This window comes from Pogona vitticeps, chromosome 6 (genome assembly GCF_051106095.1).
Source record: "Pogona vitticeps strain Pit_001003342236 chromosome 6, PviZW2.1, whole genome shotgun sequence".
NCBI classification, from domain to species: domain Eukaryota; kingdom Metazoa; phylum Chordata; class Lepidosauria; order Squamata; family Agamidae; genus Pogona; species Pogona vitticeps.
Window position 1 is genome coordinate 9,282,473 of NC_135788.1, and position 26,234 is coordinate 9,308,706.

Consider the following 26,234-nt stretch of genomic DNA (forward strand, 5'->3'; position numbering starts at 1 on the left):
TACTGTAATGTGCTCCTATTTGTCTTGCGAAGCACAGCCATAGAAAAATTTGTCTTGCAAGTCACCAAAAAAAATCGCAAAACGCTTTCATCTTGCGAGTTTTTTATTCCGCAAGGCATTCGTCTTGCGAGGCATCACTGTAGTACATTCAGGATTCACACTCTTGTTTGGAAATAATCACATGTACATTTATTAAATTCAAATCCTCTATCTTTAGGAAGTGCAAAAATAAGTTCTCAGAGATGTAGTGCCAGATAAACCTCTTTGGAAAAAGGCATACAGAGGGCAGAGGAAAACTGAAAAATATATTTTCCATTCACAGCTCATAATCTCTCAGAAGGCTAGAGAGCCAAGAGGATACAGTTAGACAATATATTTAGTAACTGCATGGAGAAAGACGGTCCTAACCTATAGAAGTTATCAAAGGTATGCCCCAACACTTTGTACTGAAGGGAAGCCAGTACAGGCTTTCCAATACAGGTAACCAAATTCCAGTCAGCATTGAACCTGAATCCTGAATTATCAAATTTCCAACCTGCATTGTAAGAGCCCAAGTATATAGGTTGCAGTTGTTTCTCTAATTTGATAATGCTATATGGACAATTTATTTAGATCTTGTATTTTGGTTATAAGATGGCTCAAAAAGGGGTTTCACTCCGGCCAGTTCATAAGCTACAAAGGTATAAAGAAGCCTGAAGCTAGTCACCCACATCCAAACCTATAACTATCCATTATACAATATGGGCTTTCAAACAAGAAGATAACACTCCTATTTCTTTGACAATCTGGCTACAGGACTGGTTTTCAGCACTGAAATTTTCCATGCTGATCCTGGAAAAAGGGCAGAAGACTGATCTTGCAACAAATACTTGAAGATCTCTGTAGTTTTCAATACTGGTAACTTTTTGAGTATCATGCCCACCCGGGGAATAGAATTGCAATAGCTCACTGTGATTAAGTTGTTTAATTCCTACTAACATCCCCAATTCCAGAATATGTTTCTTAGAGATTACAGCTCAGCTCAATTTCATTTAGGACACAGGGCTTTGAAGGTGAGAAAATGAAAGTGCTGAATTAGTGCCTAGGCCTATAATAGATGGAGCAAGGGACAACAAACTGAAGTTCAGTCTTAGCAAGATAGGGGTCCTGTTGGTTTATCTGTCATCTAACTCAGCCATCAGTTCTGGATTCCTCTCTTTTTTGTTTAACATATGCTCTCTCCCCCCTCAAAGCTATTTTTAATTCTATAATTATTTAATTCCACTCTTGGTTGAACCTGGCTTTGAGGCTCAGAGTGCAATCAGTTAGCAAAATTGTTCCACCTGATCACACCAGAAAGGGTCGCTTTGCCAGGAGTGGTCTCCTTCAGAGTGACCTATCCATCTCTTGGGGACTTGCTCAGGCCCAAAAGCAGTAGCCCTACTGCTGAACCAGTTTGGGCACAGATAGGGGTCAGGTTGGAGTGCTATTCTCCATGTTGTGTGACCACTTGGAAATAGCTTTCACCGTGCCACAAGTGGTTGAAAATGTGAGCAATATGCCCTTGTGATTGCATCCTCAGTTTCCAGGGTTTCTTAATACAGGATTCTCACTGCTGAGTTTCGTTCTCAAACGGTGAAGTCAGGAATGTGTAACTCAGCTAGGATCTTTTTTGAGTTTTCCCTGCATTTTGTCCTCAAATTCTGGTTTTTGGACTCTCCACCAATGGAAAAGCCCAAGCGCAGGAAACATAAACCTATGATCTATATTTACAAATCCTACAGATGGAATGTTGGTACCCATTGTGGTGTAATGGGTAGAGTGATGGACAAGGACTCGTGAGACCATGTTCCTGGATGTGCCATGGAAAATCACAGGGGAAGTGGGGGTGGAACTGGTAAAACCACTTCATTTAGGGATTGGTTTTAAGTTTGCAATAAATTTTTTCTGACTTGACAGCATATAACAACAATAGTTGGAATACATTGACACAGGAGGAACAAATATAGCCTGCACCGTCTTAAGAGTTCCACCACCACCACTCTCAAGCCTAAATTCATTTTCTTAAAAATAAGACTGAATCAGTTTACTGTTCTGTTGAAGGGACATCAAATGCAAATACTTTTTCAAAAACATTTATTTAACTGAAATAAAACTCACCCAATGTCCTTGACATAACGGGCAAAGCTGAACTAAGCACTAAGATAGAAACACAGTTACCAATTATCTGGTAAATAAACAAACAAAAAATATGTTATTTCGGTTAAAAGCAGTGAGGCTGATGAGTTCTGAATACTAATTGCTACGTTTACAAAGTAGAATATGCAAAACACACACCATCTCTTATTTCTTTTATACCCTGCTCATGCCAAAGGACAAGGTCCTCTTTGGTCTGCTGCCATCCTCCAGGACTGTATGCCAGGCACCCCCAAACAAATAAGTCTCCTCTAAAAGTGCTCAACAAACCACATGCACTTTTGATGTTGGCATATACTACCACATACGCTTTTACATGTAACCCAGTATTGGTTGTACAGTTGTAAAACTGTTTTGATTCCAATCAAAATATCAACCACATTCATGCATGCATGCATGCCCACCCCACCTTCCTCCTTAAAAGGACCCAAGGCAGCTACATCCTACCAGGGTTCAAGTTTCTAGCCTTTGTGCATTCAGAGGGATATTATGCCTTACTGCTCAAATGCTGTTCAAGCTGCACCTGCAGAAGTGTGTCAAGCCTTAGGTTCACAATGGTATTGTTGTGTGACAAATCTGCAAAAGTGCTTCACAGATACTACTGCTACTCTGCCACAATTTTTTCTACTGCTTCTGCTTAAGCATGAGTAGTTCTGCAACAGGATTTCAGCCATTAATTGTGACTCTACCTGGACTCTGTTTCAAAATGAACAGCAGCCCACCCTTGTTGCTATGTTTCAATTCAAGAGAATCTGAATGCTGATACGAACAATTCCAGGATGGACAGGGAATGCTACGAACCAACAATGGGCAGAGCTCCGTGGGCAGAGGTGGGCAATTGCATTCCAAGTCAACAGCAGATGGAGGGTTAAAAGTTGCTTAGCCCTGTTTTGGAGAGTCAAGAGTCCTTGTTCAAATGCTAATCATTTAATAAGCATGATACAAAAAACATCCTGGAAACTCCCTTTTAAGTGCTATCATATCTCTCCTTAGTCTTCTTTTCTCAAGGCTAAACATGCCCAGTTCCTTCACACTTTCCTCATAGGGCTTGGCTTTCATTCCCTTGATGATACTTGTTGCCTTCTTCTGAACTTGCTCCAGTTTGTTGGCATCCTTCTTAAAATGTGTTGTCTAGAACTGATGGAAAGCTTGCCTGAAGAGAGCGAGCAGGTTGGAGTCCATGTGGGTCATGGTGATATGACTGTTTCAACACCGATGGCTGTTGAGAACGAGGCCCACCATGAGAAGATATGACTGAGCTGGATAGAGCACTGGCTGATTGGTGGTTGCGGTTTGTCCAGTCGAGCACTGGTTGGGGCAGATGGCAACCTGGTGACAGTGCTGAATGTGGGTTTAAGCCACACATTATGAAATAGATGGCTCCAGGGACTGTTGGGGCCAATGTCTCTGAGGAGGTCGTGTTGGACGATCAGATGTTACCGAATAAGGTATGGTCTCTAGTTGTTGTTCAGAGTCAACCCTGTCAGGTGAAGCAACTACAGAAGGGTTGCTCACAGAACAGTGTTCAGGACTGGGAAGAGAAGATGTTCAACGATTAACTCTGTTATCCCATTCAGGGAGCAGGGTTGATGAGAAGGGATTCCGTCATCGTCAGAAGGCAAACCAATAGAAATTGATTTGGCGGTTTGTTGAGGCTGCTGAGAGATGACTGCAGCTTTAGATTTATGTTGTTTAGGTCTTTTAGGCGGAGAAGGCTCTGGAACTGAAGAGGCTTTGGTGGACATTTGGCATTTAGTGAAGGGCTTAGATATCAAGAATCTCAGTATTGAGTGCTTCGATTTATGGGTTTTTAAAGTTTTAGACGAAGTGGATTGAGCGTCGGAGTGGGATGGTGTGGTCGATGGACATTGTTTCGAGGCTTCAGAAAGAGCCTTCTCCATTGATTTGGTTTGTGAGGTGGCCTTACAAGGAGGTTAGGCCATTTTGGTTGGTTGATGGGATTGTTCCCAAAGACGGAGTTTTAATCTGGATAAGCGAGAATGGAGGACTCTGCGTTTGAAGTTCTTACAGTCCTGGCAGGAGGACATCTGGTGTGCCTCTCCCAAGCAAAAAAGACACTTGGCGTGGCCGTCGGAAAGTGGAATTTTGTTATCACAGACCACACAGTGTTTAAACAGGCCCAAAGGGGCCATAATAGGGGTTCTGCATGTTGTGTTTTGTTTGAAGAATTTAGCAGATGTCCAGCAGAAAGAAGCACAATGAACGAAGTCAGTCCTTCTTTAGAGGTATTTTACTTGAGATGATAAGCAGTAGTAGTAGAAAATAACAGTAGATATACAGCAGTTAACAGCAAACGAACACTCCTACACACGTAACTCTTCACCAACATTAACCCACACCAAGTACTGGCGTTTTTGCCTTATATACAATGTCTCTTATCAGCTACAGCTGTGATGTCTTGCAGCTGTTCTTTTAGTAAGTCTTTCCAGAATCTCAGGGAACAAATGCCGGTTTAACCATACCACGACACTCCTCCCATTTGTCTCTGAGTTTCTGGTTCTTATTTATATATATATTGTTTTACAGTTTAATTTTACATGTATACAGACCTTCATTTGGTTATTGTATACTGTACATATACATTTCATTTATACAGTGTACATTTTACATATTTGTTAGGCATATATATATTACATATTCATTTCATTCCCATCATTTGTACACCTTTAATGAATTTTGGTTCTGACAGAGGCTTCGTCAGTATATCTGCCAGATTTTCTTCTGTTGGGCAATAATTTAGGGTAATTATCCCTTCTTGTACCGCTTGCCTCACATTGTGATATCTGATGTCCACATGTTTGCTTCTTGTTTTAACCTTTTCAGAGTTGGCTAATTTTATACATGCCATATTATCTTCATATACAGTAATTGGATCATTTTGGTCTATTCCCAAATCTTTCATCAATTGTTTAATCCATACCAGACTTGTACATAGTTGTGAAATTGATGCAAATTCTGATTCGCAGGTTGATAATGCTAGGTATGCTTGTTTCTTTACTGACCAATCTACCAAAGTGTTTCCAAATATTATGGCATTACCTGATGTGGACTTTCTATCTTCTGCATCATTTGCCCAGTCACTATCCACATAACATTTAATTGTTAGTTCACCCACTGGTGTAATGTTAAGTTTCAGATCTGTTGTGCCTTTTAGATATCTTAACACTCTCTTTAGATCTGTCCAGTTTTTGTGGCTTGGATTATTTGAATATCTACTTAGAATGTTAATTGCATTACATATGTCAGGCCTTGTCCATAAGGCTATGTGTTGCAAACTTCCTAACAATGATTTGTATTGTTCTACATGAGGATATTGTTCAGTATTTTCTTCTGCAATTTGGCTTCCTACAGTCATAGGAGTTCTAGCCGGTTTACAATCTGACATCCTCCATGTTTCTAGGAGTTGTTTAATTTTCTGATTTTGATGCAGTGCAAAACCCTTTGGTATTATTTCTATTTCTACTCCTAGGTATTGCTTTACTGGTCCTAGTGCTTTTAGAGTAAATTCTTTCTTTAGGTTTATTGCTGTGTGTTCTATTTGCTTCATATCAGCACTCATTATCAGTAGGTCATCAACATAACATATCACTATTATTTGTTTACTACCTGTACCTTTTATGAATAAACATGCATCAGCTTTTGTGGCTTTAAAGCCCAAGCTTTCCAATTTTTCCTTTTGATGTAGAGCCCATCTTCTAGCAGATTGTTTTAGGCCGTATATAGAGCGATTTAATTGGTATACCTTTTGCTCTATGCCTATTTCTGGTAGCTCGAAACCTGGTGCTTGTTCCATATACAATGTTTCCTCAAGTGTGGCATTCAGGTAAGCTGTCTGTACATCATAGTGATGCACATGCCACTGTCTTTGAGCTGCTAGTGCTAAGACATATCTAATGGTCTGAGCTGCTACCGTAGGTGAAAATATTTCCCCATAATCTATATCTTTCTTTTGTGAGAATCCTTTTGCTACTAAACGTGCCCTATATATGGGATCTGCTCCCTCCTGGGGTTTGATTCTATATACCCACCTGCAACCTATAGCTTGCTTTCCTGGTGGTAAATTACAAGTGGTGAAGACACCGAGTGTTTTCATGGCTTGCATCTCTTGATGCATTGCTTCAAACCACTTTTTCCTTTCACTTGTTGGTAATTCGAGAATGTCCTCATATTTTGGGGGTTCAAGTTGTACATTATATGCTACAGCTTCTCCTACAACGAACCTTTGGGGTGGTACTCCCCTTGTTGTTCTTGGTGGAAGTTCTCTTCTCTGTACTATAGGGCTGCGCTCTATAGGCGGTGTTGTTTCTTGTTTTATAGCTTTTGGAGTTATGGAAGGAGTTAAAGGTTTATGCTCCTCATCCTCACTATCTGTTTTTGCTGGTGTATGTTGCTTTGTCAACTCATTTTCTCTTTCCTGCAATATGAGGGGTATGTCTGATGTAGGAAAATAATTCTCCTCTCTTTGGGGTAATAGTTCCTGTTCACAGAAATTAGCTGATCTGGAAATCACTATATTTCGCTTATCTTTAGTTAGAAATCTATACCCTTTTGTGAAAGGTGAATATCCAACACATATGAGTTTTTGAGTTTTAGAGGCTCCCTTCTTTCTTTGGGATTTTGGCAGATGTACAAAAGCATAAGCACCAAAACTTCTGATATAGGATAGATCTGGTGCCTTCCCATACAGCAAGTTATATGGAATGTTATCTACAGATCTACTATATACCCTATTAACCAAATGTGTAGCACATTGTAGTGCTTCCCCCCAGAATACTTGACTTAGCTTTGATTGATTTAGTAAAGCATCTTTCATGATCTGTAGTACTCCTGCCTTTCTTTCTGCAACTGAATTTTCAGCTGGTGAGTACGGGTTAGTAGTCCTATGTTGGATTCCTGTCTTTTCAAGCCAGGATTTCATGGCATTGCTCATGAATTCTCCCCCTCTATCTGTTTGTAATTGCGCCACCTTGTGGTTGAATCTGCGCTCTATCATATGAACCCAATCTCTAAATTTTTGAAATGCTTCCCTCTTTTCTTTCAGTAGGTAACAGAATGTAAATCGAGAGTAATCATCAACTATTAGTAGAAAATATTTTGCTCCTCCCACCGTGGCTTTGAATGGTCCTACTATATCTGCATGAACCAATTCAAAAGGTTTTTGTGATTGTCTGTCACTCTTCTTGTTTACAGGGGCTTTTCGTGATTTTACTTGCTTACAGGTGTGACAATCCACATATTTATTACATTCTTGCACGTTTATACCACGAGCCAATTCAGCTGTTTTTTGTATATATTTGTAATTTATGTGAGCTAGGCGATTATGCCATAGATGTGCACATGCTTTATGGGTTTCTTTGTTTGTGCACAATGCTCTTGCCATCTCAGCCTTAGGAGTGGCTTCTAGGATACAGAGATTATCTCTCATTGGCACCTTTATACACTTGTCCCCTTTTGTAATATTGCATGTTTTTCCTTTAAATTGTACTGTGAATCCCTCTAGCAATAAGCATGATACGCTTAACAAGCTTTGTTTGAGTGAGGGTACACATAAAACGTTAGATATTACATCATGCAACCCAGGTACATATACTTTACCAGTCCCTTCAACTTTTGCAGATGCTCCATTGGCTAAGCTTACTTGAGTCCTTTCGGAGGGTTTCAAGTTCTTGTACCTTGTTGGGTCACAGCAAATGTGACAGCTGGCGCCACTATCGATCAGCCATTGTCCTTCCTCTGGATCTTGTGTTCTCACCACAGCTACTTTGCCTCGTCCTGCAGTCTTCCCACGTCGTCTTGACTCTTTTGACTTGCAGTAGCGCTGAATGTGAGATGTTGAACCACAACAGTAGCATCTTCGTGCTGCATACACGTGTGGTGCCTCTTCCTTCTCTGTTGTCTTTGCTGTAGATGGATGGGTTCTTTCCCTCCTCCTTTCCTGTGTGTGCTCTCGCCGTTTCTCCTCCTCTTCCAGCAGTCGGCTGGTGATATATGGAAGAGTTAATGTGCTCTCCGGAATCGCCTCCAAGGTCAGAGCAAATACGTCCCAGCTGCTATCTAATGAGCCTAGCACAATTAGTACTTTCTGTAGCTCTGGAATGTTCACTCCTACGTCCTCTAAATCTTTGAGCGTTTTCTTCATGAGACGAAGATGAGCTCGTAAATCACCTCCAGGCTCCAATTTTGTATTGTATAAGCGTCTGGACAGGCTTATTTTCGAGGCCACAGACTGGCGTGTGTAGATTTCTTTAAGTGCATCCCAACATTGTTTAGCTGTGTTCAAGCCTCGTATGTGCACAAGCAATTCATCGTCCACGCTCAAGCCAATATGAGCTTGTGCCCTCTCATCCTTTTGTAAATTTTCTCCAGTCAAGGGGGTGGGTGTTGCTTCTACTACGGACCATAATGACTCCCTTTTCAGTAGCAGTTGCATCTTATGAGACCATGCTGCATAATTTGTCTCAGTTAAACGACATATAGGATAGAGAGTTATCTGTTGAGTTATAGCTGCCGCTCCTCCAGACATTCCTGGTCCTTCATCTGTGTCCGACATTCTCTGTCGCTGTTTTATCTTCAATGCTACTCACTGCTCTCAAGCTTTGCTGCTCTCAGAAGCGCAGGCTGGATCCCATAACCTGTTGTGTTTTGTTTGAAGAATTTAGCAGATGTCCAGCAGAAAGAAGCACAATGAACGAAGTCAGTCCTTCTTTAGAGGTATTTTACTTGAGATGATAAGCAGTAGTAGTAGAAAATAACAGTAGATATACAGCAGTTAACAGCAAACGAACACTCCTACACACGTAACTCTTCACCAACATTAACCCACACCAAGTACTGGCGTTTTTGCCTTATATACAATGTCTCTTATCAGCTACAGCTGTGATGTCTTGCAGCTGTTCTTTTAGTAAGTCTTTCCAGAATCTCAGGGAACAAATGCCGGTTTAACCATACCACGACACTGCAGCCGGGGGGTGAGCGGAGCCGAAAGGAAAAAAATTCTGATGATAATGAATGTGATCTAAAAGTTTGAAGGAAAATAGATTGATAACAGGAAGGAATCAAGAATAAACTCTCTCTTTTACTCACAGAAGCAGAACTATGAGGCTCTAAACGCGGCGGTCAAAAGAAACTGAAAGGGGAGGAGGGGCCTTATTCTAATGTGCTTTTTGCTACCACAGAAGTTCTAGAACTTTCTGATGAGGCTTCGCACAGGCGTGGATCACCCAGGGTGTGATTCACAGAGACCACAAAGAAGAACCAGTACTGGAGTAGATTTGTGCTCGAAGATTAGTTAAAGGCAGCTATGTATTCTTACCTCTGCAAACTCAAGAAAGAAACGAAGTCTTAAGATTTGGTTGGCACCTATGATATATACTTTATGTTGCACATTTGTCATCCGTTTTGATCATGTTAACTGAATGTTATATATAGCAGAGGGGCAGGATCTGTTCTTGATCATTCCAGAATGCAAGACATATAATAATGGGCTACGGGAAGCCTTATTTCAGCTGAGTATCAAGAAAATCTTTTTAAATGTTACAGAGCAGTACAATAATGAAACCTGGGGAAGTGGTGAACACTGCCCAACACTAGAGGCATTCAAGAGAAAATTGGACAAGCATATGTCAGATCTGCTTTGATTTGGATTCCTGTATTGAGCAAGAGATTGGACTCAACGGCCTCATGGACTCCTTCCAACTCTATTATTCTATGACCCTGATTGTGTGACTGGCTGCCTGAGTGCGTTTTTTTTTTTAATGGATTGTTGTACCTTACTGTTTTGAATGCGTTTTTGGGTGTTGCTATTCTTTAACCTTTTCTTAGTGTGGTATTTGCTTGATTCTTTTTAGTATTTGTATGCTTGCTGTTTTTAGCTTTAAATATTGTCTTTTAATGATGTAAAAGCTGCCTGGATCTTTTTAAAGAAGAAAGGTAAAGTAAAAATATTTTAAATGAATTAAATAAATTAATCTGTGCAGCAGATACTTCATACCTCATACTAAAAGGAAAATCTAGAACAAGAGACTCAGGCAAAACAAATCTCGTAATCCCATCTACATGGACTCAATCCTCACCCCACAGGGCCATCTATCATCATTTGCCACCAATTTTTTTTAAAAGTATATTTCTTAATGTTGGTTGCAAAGTGCCTTGGAGAAAGGTAGGATATAAATAATTGCATCAAAGAAATACCACTGCACTATTTCAAACAAAGGAAAATAAATTTTGAGAGCTTCTTCCAAAAGAAATTAAAAGACTGCAAATCTATGCTGTAAATGCAAAGCTGAGCAAACATAATGGAGACTGCTCAACAGTTTTAATCAAGTGTCTTCTACGCTTTTGTTTACTTTCCCACTTCCAGGAATTCCTGACAAGATGAGGGCAAGCCCCTCCTCCCCTTGTTTCTTTGAATACAAAAAGACTTCTACAAAAGTAGAGAGGGAATTCTTTAAAATGTGTTAAGTTAAACAAAATTCCTTCTGGCTGTGTAATTAAGACTCATTAATAAGAACACTTTTTTTAGAGTATATCACATCATAGGTCCTTCTAAAGCCACCCATAAAAGTCAAAATAGCTTCAGAATGTTTTGCTGAACAAAACCACTTCCTACTTATTCGAATTTAATCAATCTGCCTCTATTACTTGATGCAACCAAATTCTTTGCATTGCAAACATGTCGCAAAAGTATAGTTTGCACAATCAAAGTTACTCATTAGCAATACATTCCCCTAGGAAAGGGGAGTGGGATCATCATCAAATTTTCTATGGTTAGTTAAAAAGCTCCATAGTTCTAGGCTTTTTCAAAGCGAGTGGACGCCATGCAAATTAAATAGGACACTTCCTTTCTTCCGTTCCATCTCTCATCCAACCCTATTCAGCAGTCCAAATATCTTCTATTTTGTTTTCACAAGTTGCAAATACTAATCACCACTAAAAAGCCATCCACAGCACTTGCAACCTGAGAAAGCCAGGGTTGTCTTGGGTGGCAGAAAGAGAAAAGGAGAAGAAAATATAACCAAGCCAGACTTTTTGCCTACCTTTGTCATGGTTGTGTCATCCTTCCTGGGAGTGAAATCTCCAAAAAAGCGCAGGCTATAGAAGCCGACAACAGAAGAGACCATAAGATAGCTGTGAGAATTAAGGGAAAAAGAAGACCTAAACAACGCAAGTTTCAGACTCCTGGAAGCCCATATGCACCACAGAGTGGGTGAGGGAGGGGGCAGAAGCAAGAAACAGCAACCACTTTTAACTGCATGGGAATGGCTAACCTGTCATTTCCCCTCTTCTAGACAAGTATCTTAGTAAATTAGCAGCACCCTAGAAAAATTAGGCAGAACAGTTATTAACAGGTAAGAATGGCTAATGGAAGAAAGGATACAAAATCAGAATGATCTCGAGTGCTGCTCCCACGAAACCAAATGTGGACAATGAGGCATTTCCAATGCCAGACCCCTGCAGGAATAAGAAAAAATTAAAAAATATTAGAGGACATTATTCTTTTCTGCCTACAGAGAGGATGAGTGCCATCAGCTGGCATATGAAAAACAAAACATCAGAAAGACTGCAGGGAAGAAGAAAAACATTCTGGACATTTCTGCCACCAGAATGTCTGCTTTAGCCCATCCATCAGAAATTACCACACTCATGAAGAGTCAGGCCAATGCCAACATACACAAGTAACTTAACTGCATTCAAGCAAACTAGAAGGGGAATGGAGGACATTTTAAAAGCAACTTGCCTTATTTACTATTGGAGTTACTGAACAAATTCATTTTTCCTAAACAAAAATCTGCATTTAAACAAAATAATACAAAACTTTCAACACAATCTAATGAAGCCATAGTAACAAAACTGTGTGTGAAACTGGAGTTTCATTGACCCTTGTGATCGATATGTTCCTAAATGCTGAAAAGAAAAGTCATTTTGAGCAGCTTTTTTAAACAGCAAGAACTATCATGGTCACAATGAACAAAAATCCAGTTGTTTGCATTGCTAGTCTGTGCCCAAAGGCTAATCATTCAGAACATGGTGCTTGAGAACATTTCTTATTCTCTACTGAGACATGTTCTATGCCCCAAAGCATGTATGAAGTACCTCTGGAATATGGATTTTATGCAAAGACCTATGACTCATATCTGATGTCAAAACCAAATTCAAGGCAGGAATCATTCCTCTTGGAACAAAACATTCAGGCTGCAATCCTAGATCAACATTCTTGGAAGTAAGCTCCATTGCTGGGAACAGATCTGTTATTTCTGAGTAGGCATGGAATGGAATGTACCATTAATGTGTCTTTTGTCCTATTTAACACCACAAAAGATAAATACTTTACCCTTGATCCCTTTGGCATTGCAGTTTCATCAACCAACAGGCAAAGAATATTGCAGGCAACTAAGAGGACTGAGATTGCCTGCAAAAAAGGAACAAATATCCATTCATTGAAGGACTTAGAATGTTTACTCTGCTTCATTCTGGCTGGTGTTTCTGAGATGTAAAAGAAAATGCTTTGACCCAGGTAAGAAAATATACTTCCAATGGCTTAAGGAGGCAATGAAACAGCAATTTATACATCTGTTCACAAATTTAGGAAAGATCAGACAGGTAAGTCTCAAGAACAGAAGGAAATTAGAGCTTACCGTTTGAATTAGCAGTAGTATCATTACAGCTGGATAGACAAGATTCCTCTCCCATGCAGAAGCCTTTTTCCGACGTTCTTTTAAGACAAAGGTAAGTAAAGTCAAGATGGCTTGAGGTACAAGCAGTTGATTCTTATTTCTTAAATGTTCTCAATCACAGAATTAAACATGGCCCCAAGAAGTTGGTAAGCTGTTCCACCGCAGAAACTCAAGGCTAGTGTCCTAATCTACACCTGGATATATGGACTTACAATGATCTTACTCACTAGATTTTAACAAACATGTGTATTGTGAGTATTATGTTATTCCAGTCATTACTGCCAATAGCTTGGAAGAGGTGTTTTCGGTGGCAGCAACTTCAACTATCTATCTCTTTGGCATGTTCCTTCCCAGGAAGCTAGTTTTCTGTGCAATCACTTTATGTGGGAGAACATTTCAACAGCAGGTCTATCGCCTGGAATCTGACATGGTACATTCCAATAACCAACATACTACATGCAGTTCTTGGTTACTTGTTTCAGGCTGCCTTATAGAGGTTTTCAATATTTATGGGAAACAGCCATCATCTAAATAAATGAAAAATACATTTTTATTTTTTGGTTGAAAAATAAAAATACAGATTCACATGTAACTTTATATGTAACTTTGGAAAAAAACTTTTCTTTTGGGAAGTCTACCAAACATTTCGGACTACACATGTTACTTCAGCAAGGCCCTTCATATGTTCTTAACATGATTACTGAACCATAGTCACAAGAGATATTAATGAAGAAAACAGAGAGAAAAACCTCAAAATTATAAATAAGTATTTCCTGAAGATAAAATTTTCTAAAATTAACAAGACTTCTTGCTGTTTATACCAAAACGTAGTGGTAAAAACATTTAATAAAATATTTCTGTAGAAATTATTTCTCAGATACTCTAGAAACTGACCTAATTGTAACATGGGACATCATACAAAACGACTGATCTAATTACCCAATTTTGTCTTCATGTTCTTCACATTATGTAACTCCTGCTCCAGCTTTTTTGTGTTGTATTCCACCGGTGAAGACATTCCTGTGCAAAAACAATGACCGAGGGTTCATTCATACAGGCATTTGTCTTGCTTTTTGGTGCACTGTGGGGGTGAACTGGTACACTTTTTTCCCAGCAATTGCACAGCGTAATGGCTAGAGTGGAACACCTGAAGTGCTAGTATTTATGCTGCTAGAAGCTTCAATCATCTGGAAAGTTATATAAGAATCTGCCCCTAAAATGAGGGGACCATTTGTCATTTCAAACCTGTTATCAATTCTATTCTAATTTAAAGGGAAACACGAAGTAGAAGAAAACTCCTCTACAAGCATTTTGCATACAGAAAAGAAAAAGCACAGAATTCCTTGACATCCCAAGCTATAAGGTTAACAGACAAGGTTAATAAAGCTACAAAAGACCTTGAAAAGTATCTGTGGGGAAGCAAACTCACTCAACTTAAGATGGCTTCTTGTTATTCTCAACAGCTATTTGGATACTCACTACATCTCCAGTCACAGTTAACATGGGAAATATATACAACCTGTAACACTAACACTGACAAGAAATGAGAGCTCATACAACTTTCTTGAAAAAAATAATAGGATAATGTTAATCCAAATGCTTTTTCCAAAGAGCGTGGCAACTTTTGAGAGTGATCAAATCAGATCTCTGAAAGATGGCACAAACTATTTGGAGCATCACAGTCTCTCAACTTTATTTCAAACAAAAGTTTAGTGTCTGCATCGTCTAGTCAATAAATCAAACTGGTAGACAGAACTTGCTCAGACTGGTAATGAAAAATTAGAAGGGATTCTCCAAGAAAACCACAAAGCAGCTCATTTAAGGTCAATTTAACAGTATTATTTTGTTTTTCTTCCAGCCCCAACATAATGTTTCAGTACCTCAAAGGAAATTGTAGGAGTATCTCTTTGCATTCCCTGTAGGTGATTGGCAGTTCCACACCAATTAGTTCAAAATTACACTGTTACTAGTGCGCAATAAAAACAACACCTTTCATCTTTCTTACATAGGTTAGAATACCTTCAGAGCCAATAACTTTGATCAAATAAGTATTTTTGATCCTGCCCCACCCATGTCCTTGGATTCAGGAAAACTAATAGCTAAAGGCAAAATTTCCCTTTTAATATAAAGAAGATCCTAGCTTTATTCTTTTGCTGTAGGAATGATGTAGGCATTGAAATATAATATGCTACAAACAGTTTTTCTATCCCAGTGTCTCATCCACAGTAAAACAGGTTAATACAGACTAGCAGCTGTAGATATTTTTTTCCTCCACTGACTTCAAGTGCAAACATTCACAGGTTAAAGACACAAGTGTGCTTAACACACTAGGCTATCTTTAGGGGAAAGGAGCAATATTAAACAGATAAACAGTGATCTTGTTTTAGTTTATTGCTAGACATACACCATCAAGACAACTCTGAAGTAAAAATAATGCTGAATTAAATTTCCAGCTACAAAAAAATATCATCACTATCCAAGCTTCCCCAACTTTTTAGGATTAGACAGAGCTCCCATGGCCTTTTATTATGATAGCATCTGACTTTCTGCCAAAAACAGAAATGTAATTAACATATGTTGTATGGCTCTAATAGTGTTTCTTGATATTCACTCTATACGGACTACTGGCTGTATCTAATCATGGTACTGTAAAGTTTTTATCGTTTCCAGAAACCCAATGCCATCCTTTGGAAAGTGTGAATCCTTAGATTTTCCTTGCTCAGGCACTCATCCAAGTCACTAGAGTTTTAATGCTCTTTGTTGTTGCTTGCCTCAGCTTCACATGGACTAATATCCTTCTTAGTCCCAAGTACAGTAGACACATTGACTCAAGGGGATTGACATGATTGGTGACTTAATACTAAGCAATTCTTCAAATGGAGCTACTCTAGCTATGACTAGTAATAATATAGTGGCCACAGCCTCTATCAAAATACCACCTTGAGTGCTTTTTTTCTGCAGGCCTTGCAGCCCAGGGAGCTTTTCATTTAGAAAGCCGTTGTTCCTCTTTGATATTTTAGTGTCCAATGTTTATAGATCTGAGGATACTTTTTCACAACCTAAAGTTGTATCAGAGAGGGCTTCAAATTGAGCCAGGATACAGTGGGGTCTTGACTTGAGAACTTAATCCGTATTGGAAGGCGGTTTTCAAGTCAAAAAGTCTATAAGTCAAGTCTCCATTGACCTACAGTGCATTGAAAACCAATTAATCCCGTAACAGGCCGTTTTTGTTCCATTTTGGTTTTTTTCTGGTCTGTAAGTCAAATCTCAGTCTGCAAGTCAAACCTAAATTTTGCAGCCAGAGAAGTCTGTAACTCAAAAAGTCTGTAAGTCAAGCCGTCTGTAAGTCAAGGGTCCACTGTATATGTTTTTAATGAGTTTGCATTAAATTCTGTATAGTATACATAACAAAAAAATCTTTTGAAGAAATACATAAAATGCAATAAAATATTCATTGTAACATGTAGTATGGCCTCCAGAGCCAGAAATGTGATGCAGAGCCCATCAGAAATATCCTTCACATGACAAATCACTGTCCCATCATAAACTGAATTACTTAAAATTGTGGCAGAAACAGCACACACTACCTCCCCAAAGTGTCACCGGTGATGTAAACAACACTATACCAGAACACCACTGAGGGCCAACACTATATATTATAGTAGGGATTGGTGGTCATTTTCAGCTATTGGTGGGTGATGTCTGTTCAATTTGCTAAAGCTCTTAATCATAATTGTGCATGCCCTCCTTCCCACATCAAAAGCAGGCACCTTCCACCAACAATGAGTTCAACTGCTGCCAGGTAATATGCAAGTTACATATCCAAAATTACAAACTCAATTCTCCAATTCTCCTTATGTAGCCAAATGGCACCATCTATGTAGCAAAAGCAAAGGTCAGGAGACTCAAGGGGAACCTAGATCTTTGGAGACATACAGAAACCTTTTGTGGCATTCCTATGTAGAAGGATTTCAGAATAGCCCAATGAAGATGGAACATACTCAGTTGACAGAAAGTGCTAATTTATGTAGGCACAGAGGTAGAAAATGAGAGAAAGCTGAACCACAAAGGAATTTCCTGGAAAGGAGAGCATACACAGCTGGCTTAAATTGAGTTATAGCAACTGGTCTGTTAAGCTCAGTACTGTCCCTGTACTAATTGGCAGAAATTCTTCAAGGTTCCACATACAGAACCAGTAACACTCTGCATACAGTGCATGTGCTCTATCACTGAGCTACAGCTCCTCTTAATGGCTAGCTAGCTTGAGCTTGAACCCTAACAATGCTGCAACATTTTGTTGTAGGCTACACTGAGTATTGCAACAAAAAGGTATGTGACTGTAGTAATTAAAACAAATTCCAGAGCTATGCAGCGATATAGGAAAATATACAAACAGAAATACATTTTATTCTTTCCAAGAGAACTGTAAACAAGAATCAAAGTGTTACTTTTTAAAAACAAAACTGTAAACATTTCATAAGCTCCACTGTAACAACTTGAAATATATAGCAAGAACAGCTACATGATAACATCAAACACAGAATTTGTAATTACTCCACTGCAGCTTCAAAGAAATTCACTGAACACACCTTTATGTCATAGGTAACATTAAAAGGTATGCTATGAAACAGATGCCTTAAACATCTAGAGGCCATTTTTAAACAGAAACTATAACTTGCTGTACTTAAAATGCTTATAACATTTTACAAAAAGGCAATCACTAGCAATTACCATACAGTATGAAAATCAAATTGTTTCACTGTTGTTATATTGCATTTGGTTGTTATTAGTATACACAGTTCTTATGACAGCAGCCTTATTTCTGTCCTTCAGCCATATAAGTACAATCCCAGTGCATCAAACCACGATCAAAGAGCAACCATTTACATACTATCTACCTAAAACAAGAATATACTATATAGATACGCATTAGAGATAGATCTTCCATGTCTTAAACAAAAAAAACTGATTGAAATGCAAAAGGGGCTCCGTTTTATTACTTTTAGCATTTACCAAAACAGAGCCAAAAACTTTTAGCATTTACTAAAACACAAATCATTCATATCTACAAAAAAGGAATACACAAAAATTTTGTGTTTCTTTCATTTTCTTTCATAAAACCTTTTGCTACCCTTTCACCAATTGTCTGTCCAACAGTCCAAGAAGGTTTTCATCCAATAGCAATGTAAGGGCTTTCAGCAGGCAACCACAAATCAAGGGAATTTTGAATCTGTAAAACCATCTGGAACTCAATGAGAAGCACTCTTTGCTTCATTCATTTCATGTGGAATTACTTACTACTGAGCTTCTGGTGCCCTCCATCTTGGACTGCTGCCTTAACTACTCTTCCATCTTGGATTCCTTTCTTTCTCTGTGTGTTTTTTTTTCCTTGGCTTTTTGTTATTGTTGTGAGATTTCCCTTCCAGTATATCTGGATTACGTTTGGTGCTCCCAGGCAGCCTGTCTACGTCAATGTACCTCTCTTTAGGATTTTTTCCCTGACCTTCTTTTTAACAAAATTACCAAATCTCACTCCCATATAGAGGTAGATGAAAGAGCAGTGAGAACCACAATAAGTATCAAACATACTTACCATTTAGCCTTCTCATAATTGCTTCTTCTTCTAGGGTGATAATATATATTTGTTCATCCAGGTCTTCAAGAATCTAAGTTCAAAAATATAAACATTAAATAAAGCATTTACTGAGGAAAAATGCGTAACTAGGTTTTATGAAACCATATGAATAATTAGGGCAGGTCACGTGAGTATAAACCATATATTTGGGCCAACTGTGAAAAGGACTGTGAGACAGGAGGCGAGAGGGGTATCTCACTTGCCCTCCATACCAAAGAGAACGAGATATAAACCCAATCTGTCCCAACAGTTAAAAAGACAGAGCAGCGAGGGACAGAAACGGATGAGCTAGAAGGGGAGATGCAAAGACTAACTATTGAAAGAGCTCAGGGAGAAATAGCGGGAAATGGAAGAGGGTGGAGATTGAGGCGGGAACAGCCTTCCTATAAAAAGGAAGGAAGAGCAGCTACCGCCAGGCTGGGAGTGGGTATGGACCAGTGCTTGGGAGAGGTTGAGAGTGTCCGAGGAAGAGGCCGATTATAGGAAAAGAAGGGAGATTCCCCCCCCCCGACCGCCTTATTGGGGAGAGGCGGAGGCTAAAGAGTGGAAAAGGAGGCTTAGAGAAGAAAAGAAGAAAGCTGAGAGAGAAAAGAGAGAGGGGTTGGAATGGAGGATAGACGAGATGAGGATGAAGGGCCACAGGGAGGACCCTGGAAGGACCCTACACCAGAAGAATGCCCCATGTGGGATGATGGCCGGGATGATGAGACCGTGCCCTTGTTGGAAGGTGAGGCGAGACAGGCTATAGCCGCCAACATCTTCACTGACTGGCTGGGTCCCTGGAGCTCCTGTGAGAGAAATTGGCTCTTAGATGACAATTGGAAGCCTCTTAAAGACCCATTGTCGGAAGGAGAAAAGCGTTGCAATCATGTTATGGACACTGGTTATTTGTTAAATACTCCAATAAATATTTCACCTGTTTCAAAACATCAAAAATCTCTTGATTTCTTTGAAACAAGTAAGGAGCCCTGAACTGAACCCTCACAAGGACCCTCAGTTGTTTCACATTATGCATCCATTTCTAACAGTTTAAAAGCTTATACTTTGATATATTAAAAACAATTATTCTACATTCAAGTAAGACTGTACCAAGAGCTTTCTTAATTTCAGAATTTAATAGATCCACTATTTGACTGCCATTTAATGTATGCTTCCATAAACCTCAGGAGATCACATGTAACAGTAAATAAATTAGATCACATTCATGTAACTGATTGCTACAACTGCAGTACCATTTACCATCAAGGCAAATGGCTTCATCTGCCACGTTTTAATCCTAGACCCCAAATATACTTGTTTTAAAATATATACAAATGGAAATTATTCAATGCAATACTCGTCATATAATTAAATATAGACTTGTGGGGGCGTAAGCTGGTGGCAAAGGACCAAATCTCCCATTCTGCAAATATATAGTAAGCACAGCTTTTATTTTAAAAATCTGAAGTATGAACAATTATCTGTAAGCCTAGCATTTGTATGGAAGAGTGGGGAGCCCTCCAGATGTTGTTGAACTAAACCCCTGTTGTTCCAGACCACTGCTCATGACAGTTGAGGCTCATGAGAATTTGAGTCCAGTAATATTTGGACAAATTCTCCATCAAACAAAACAAAACCTTACCTTAAGAATGTTTGGCTATCACACATGCAACGTGTGCTCAATGACAAATAGTCATCAGCACTCCTAAATTAAAAATAATAATTACAACTCTCTAATTAGTAGCAATCTGATGCTGCCAGTGACTTCACTCCTGCTGCACATGTGGAATTACACAACAAGCTCCTAGCATTTAAAACAGAAGCATTCAAGAGAACTCAGACTGGTATTCTGGGATGTTCTTAAAATCAGTCAACATAACTGTACTTGTCAGCCTCGTCCATTTCACATATTCCAGCTTAGAATTTGTTACACTGAAATCACACAGCACTTACTGTTGGCTTTACAAGGAGTTGACCCATCACTGTAAACATCCGGGAAAGTCCCACTGGTGTACATACTATGGAGAAAGACATTTATCAGCCAGTCTACATTCAAAAACAATTTTCACTGTACAGAATTTGGAAGTTTTTACTAAATAAACTAAAATCAGATACTTATGTTTGAATGAGACAATGGCGAACAGGCAGTTGTAGGCAGCAAGACAAGACAATCATTAGAAACTGGATGTAGTTTAATTTTTTACCACACTGTTGAAATTTCTAACAATACCCTCTATCAAATGCTGCATAGTTATAAACACATGCCTGTACAAGACTGGCAATATATTGGGAACTGAATAAGGATAATGTTCTGTTAACATAAGCAACTTCATTCCCAATACTTTAATTTTAAGTTCTCTGAATCCAGTGAAAACAGAGATCGTCCTGTTTGGAGGATATTCAGACCGATGAGAGGGATATTTACCTGGCTTTTAAAGGGCTACACTCCTCCTGAAAGACCAGGTTCACAGCTTGGGAGTACTCTGAAACCCAACTCTCTCTACAGAGGTGAAAATATCTGCTGTGGCCAAGAGTGCCTTTCATAAATTTTGGTTGATTTCCCAGCTGTATCCCTTCCTGGATAAGAAATGCCTAACAACAGTGCCTTAAAAAGACTACTATATAAATCTGTGTAGGGCTGCCCTTGAAGTCAGTACTGTAACTTCAACAGGTCTAAAATGCAGCTTCCACAATAATCACAGGTAACAGCAGAAATGAACACATGTCCCATGTCTTGGCACATCTTCATTGGTTACCTGTTAGTTCCATGCCTAATTCAAGGTGCTGGTTGTGACCTATAAAGCCCTTAACAGTTTAGGACCTCAATATATGTTGCAGCATCTCTCCCACAGAACAGTTACCAATACCACCCACTAATTGATTTTAAAAAGTCTAAGGAGGCCAAAAGAGCTTTAACACCAGGAATTGTACTTTCTCAGTTGTGGCCTCTTCCCTCCAGAACTAGCTTCCCACTGAGGTTCATCAGGTGCCATCCCTCTCTAACAACAGAATTAGATTAAAATGCCTTTTATTAGTGTTTTTACCTGTCAAGAAGGCACAGTGGGGAATCAAACCACAGGCTCCACAGCCAGAGACCTAAACCACTGAGCTAACAAGCAGTTCTTCATTTTTAATGATGATTTGAATATCACAAACCACTTAAGAGAGAATTCGCACTAATAGGGCATTAAATAAATAGCTGGGATGAAAAGATAAAAACATCTGTACTAAATTATCTAAAACACTTTTAAAATTACATTATTTCCTCTTCTATATTTATTTTAAGACTTACATAGAAGTAATAAACATCCCATCAGTGATATACAGGAGTACAAATAGGGGAGGTAGAATTCCCAAAGATCTGAAAATAAAAATGTAACATTAGTTTATGCACTGTTTTATGGAGGAGAAGGAGAAGAAGGAGTAGAAGAAGGAGAAGGAGAAGGAGAAGGAGAAGGAGGAGGAGGAGAAGAAGAGATACTTAGGTTTTTGGTTAAAACTTGTATCAGTTATATAATACCAGTCAGTGTTTTTATAACTTTGACTGTGCTTTCCGTTTTTTAACAACAACAACAACAAGAATGTGACATTAAGTCAATTCTGACTTATGACAATCCTTTTTCAGAGTTTGTTGTGCACATTCATTTTTAGTTTAGTTTGTTCAATTTGATTTTGGCCCTTGGCCCTTTTTACAGCAAACATAACTAGATGAAAATAACAAGTTTTACATAAAGCAATTAACTTTTTTAATGTAAGGTAACAGTGGGCTAAGAGCTAAATGCCATTTACACACATTAGTACTTTAAAAACAGAACTTTGTGAAGCCTTCCTACCATACAGAGACTCCATACTCGCAGCATCTTTGTCTATGAGAGCAGAAGCTACCCAAACTATTCCAAGGATAAGCAGAGCAAGAAGAATGAGCATAACAAGCGTTTCCAGAATGCGTGCTTTGATACCCTGTAACAAAAATAATTTGAATTAAAACACTGTCAAATGAAAAGAAAATCAAAGGCATTGTATACAAATTACAGAGACATAAGACGGGTCAAGAGTTATTTTGTTTGTTCTTCACCAGAGTTGAGGAACCTTGCAAGCTTTTAAAATGAAACCATCCAGCTAAGGCCTTTCTCACAGATGGGCCACATTTAGGTGTCTGTCTGTCAGGTAGAACTCCCAGAATGGAGTGTGTTGGGATGTGTAGTTAAAAAAAAAAAAGACAAATGGCACATCTCTATAAATGAATAATAACCACAATAAAAAGGCTACAAAAATAAGAAAAACTCAGAATCTACCATTCTTTTCAATGAAAGAGATAATACAGAAAATTATCATGAACCATAGGATTAATAAAAAGCAGCACATTGTGTTTATTGTGTGTATAAGCTACACTATATTACTTGTATTTTTAATGTATTTTGAGAGTCTTAGATTTCTTCTTTAAAACCAAGTAATGCCCACCATTCTTTGAAACCCAAGGAATGTCCAATGCACTTCAAGAAGGATGATGACCGTATGGAATAAGTTCAGAAGACAGCAACAAGGATGATCAGGAAACTGGAAACCAAGCCCTATGAGGAAAGCCTGAAAGAACTTTGCATGTTTAGCCTTGAGAAAAGAAGGCTGAAGGGAGATATGATAGCACTTTTCAAATACCTGAAATGCTGTCATTCAGAGGAGAGCAGGATCTGTTCTCGGTCATCCCAGAATGCAGGACATGCAACAATGGGTTCAAGCTACAGGAAGCCAGATTTTGGTGGAATATCAGGAAAAGCTTCCTAACTGTTAGAGCAGTATAGCAATGGAACTGATTACCTCCAGGTGATGAGTGCTCCAACACTACAGGCATTCAAGAGAAACTTAGACAACCACCTGGTAGATATTCTTTGATTTATATTCCTGCATTAAGCAGGAGTTTGGACTCAATGGCCTTAAAGGCTCCCTCCAAAATTATTCTATTCTATGATTCTATGATACAATTCCTAACTAGCATTATTGTTCTTAGCATTTTTATTCCACTAAGAATCTTCACATACTGTATTGTAATCAACATTTTCTCACCATCACTCTAAAATTTTAGAAAAGTGTATTAGCAAATGTCATCTCCATTCCAAACAATTAAATGAAAAACAAATAATGGCAAATAACCTGGCTAGCATTAGAGTGTATGTGCCTTGGCACAAAGTTCCCATTCAAATACAGCCTTCCATTGTAATAGTTTCTCTCTCCCGTTTCTTACAAACTATAAACCTCTAAAGAGTACAGTATGTTACATACAGCACTGATGTTACCTGTCTGTCATGGGTTTGGAGGGAAAGTTCCATCCTATGGGGAGTGGAAGGCGGGACATCAGGAGGAGGGGCTGTACTGTATATATATGTGATGCCTGTGTGGTGAGAGGGATACTGAGAGATACTGAGAGACACTGGGGAGGTGACGAAGCAGCAGCTGGGAAGAAGAAGCTGTTGTGGGAGTCTGTGTGTCAGACAGGGTACTTCTGTGTGTCAGAGTACCAACCTGATAGGTTCAGGTGTCTGTTGGTTAGCCAGAACTGATAGGTTCAGGGTCTGTGCTTTAAGTTAAGGGTTCTGTGTGAACCAAACTGTATGCTTGTATGAGTGAGAATAAGCCACGTTACTTTATCTTATTTACCTGATTGTTTATTTTTCCCTGTGTGTATTTAAAATAAACCTTATTCTTTTTATTGTTTGAAAAATCCATCCCTGGTCTGTGTGACTTCTTAAAGGGAATGGTTGGTGGCAGCTTAGTGTAACTGTGTGACATATCCCGGTAGGTCTGGGTTTGTCACATTGATTGGTGTCCAGCGTGTGGGATACGACTGGTCCAGTTGTCCAGCGGTCCAGCAAAGCCTTGGCAAGTGTGCCCAGAGCAAGGGGGGTCTAGTCAGGGACAGTCTAAGGCGCGTAGGTAATCTTCTAGGTGTACCTCACGGGGAGGTGCGCTAGTAGAAGAACGTGCCAACTGGGGAGACTTAGATTAAGGTGCTCTGAGGCAGCCTAGTTTTGGCGGGAAAAAGCTGAGGCAAAACTGCGTAGTAACAGCGAGCTAGCTTGCCAGCTGAGAGGCCCAGCAGAGGGGGGTAGGCTCTGACTCGATACTGTTGCAAGTTTAGTGCTGAAGAACAGCAGCAATCTCTAGGGAGAGCTGGTTCTGAGGCAAAAAGGAAAAAAGTGGTCGTTTTATTTTGAGGCTTGACTTTTTAAAGCAGCCTGTTCTGGGGGGGGGATTATGCCCTTGACTCGAAGCCAGATGGCCGAAATAAGTGAAGTGAAAGACCCCCAGATTGACCAAGGTTCTGAGGATGAATTTGGCTCAGTGCAGGGTGACAGCACAGGAGAGCAGAACCCAGAACTCAGAAAATTGCTCATAGCCCAACAGCATGAACTGAGGATGAGGCAATTTGAAGTGGAGGAAAGGTTAGAGAGAGAAAAAATGGAGGAAAGGGAAAGAGAGAAACAGCGGCAATTTGAATTAGAGAGAGAGAGAGAGAGAATGGAGAGGGAAGAAAGAATGGAGAGAGAGAAAATTGCTCTGGAAAAAGAAAGAATGGCGTTTGAATTAAGAAAACTGGAACTGATGAACCAGAACAATAATAACAATAGGGATTCTGAGGGAGGCCAACTGTCTAAAGCTGACCTGAAGAAATTCCCTGTGTACCACAAGGGAGATTGTCCTGAGGTGTTCTTTTCCTTAGTGGAAAGAGCGTTTGTGGACTTCTCAGTGAGGGAAACTGAGAAGATGACCATCATGCGATCTTTAATCAGTGGTAGCCTGGCTGAGGTTTATGCCGAGATGCCTGAGGAACTGATGAAAGATTTTGCAGAGTTTAAAAAACTGGTGTTTGCCAGACATGGGATAAATGCAGAGCAGCTGAGACAAAGATTCAGGTCCCTCACAAAAAAACCAGAACAAACTTTTACCCAAGTGGGGGCCCAATTGGTGAGGCTGCTTGAGAAATGGCTATCGCAGGAAGGGACAGAGACCTATGAGCAGCTTAAAGACTTGATAGCACTGGAACAGTTCTATTCAGTCCTGCATGGGGAATTGAAATTCCAGGTGAGGGAAAGGAAACCGAAATCTGTGGCAGCAGCCGCAGAGATCGCAGATTTTATTTCCCAAATAAGAAAGCCCTTGGGTGAGGGGAAATCTGTAGGTAAACCCAAAGAAACCTACAGCAAGTACTCTCAGGGACCAGGGAAAAGCCAGCAAGGGGGAGGGGCCCATGGTGAAGGGAAGCCCTCAGACATGAAACAAAGACCTCAGATTTTGGAGGGAAAACCAAAACAAGATGAGAGAGAATCAAAATACACCAGAAAATGTTATTTCTGTCAGGGAAAGGGTCATCTAATCTCAGAGTGTGAGAAATTAAAGCAGCTAAAAGGAATGGTGCCTCAGAATTCTAGTGGGACCAAGCCAAAAGCTGTGTTCTGTGTCCAGAAGGAGCAAAGCTCAGTGTCACTGAGGGAGCCGGTTGCCATGGCTACTCAGTCTGGAACAGCTACCTCTGCTGATCAGGCTGAGGAAAATGGTCCTCTTATAGAGGTAAAGCGCTGCTTGCTGGTGAAAACAGATTCTCAGTTGTTTGAGACAGCCGGGGTGGACGTGGGAATACTTGACCGTCAGTATAGGGGGCTGCGGGACACTTGTTCCCAGGTAACCCTGTGCCATCCAGATTATTCCCAGGGAGTTTATAATCCCAAATGAGAGCATAAAGGTGGCAGGGATTGAGG

At 39.6% G+C, this 26,234-nt stretch overlaps 1 protein-coding gene across 1 annotated transcript in view; it reads right to left on the reverse strand.

The window, feature by feature from the left end:
- LMBR1 (limb development membrane protein 1) overlaps positions 1-26,234 on the reverse strand; it is a 73,701-nt gene that overhangs the window by 6,107 nt on the left and 41,360 nt on the right. The window contains exons 6-15 of the mRNA XM_020779719.3: positions 22,317-22,443; positions 21,776-21,844; positions 20,437-20,501; positions 18,463-18,535; positions 13,809-13,889; positions 12,831-12,907; positions 12,527-12,604; positions 11,573-11,646; positions 11,232-11,322; positions 2,140-2,206 (exon numbers count right to left, since the gene is read on the reverse strand). Of these exons, the coding sequence (XP_020635378.2) occupies positions 2,140-2,206; positions 11,232-11,322; positions 11,573-11,646; positions 12,527-12,604; positions 12,831-12,907; positions 13,809-13,889; positions 18,463-18,535; positions 20,437-20,501; positions 21,776-21,844; positions 22,317-22,443 (802 nt within the window). The remainder of the gene's footprint in view (positions 1-2,139; positions 2,207-11,231; positions 11,323-11,572; positions 11,647-12,526; positions 12,605-12,830; positions 12,908-13,808; positions 13,890-18,462; positions 18,536-20,436; positions 20,502-21,775; positions 21,845-22,316; positions 22,444-26,234) is intronic.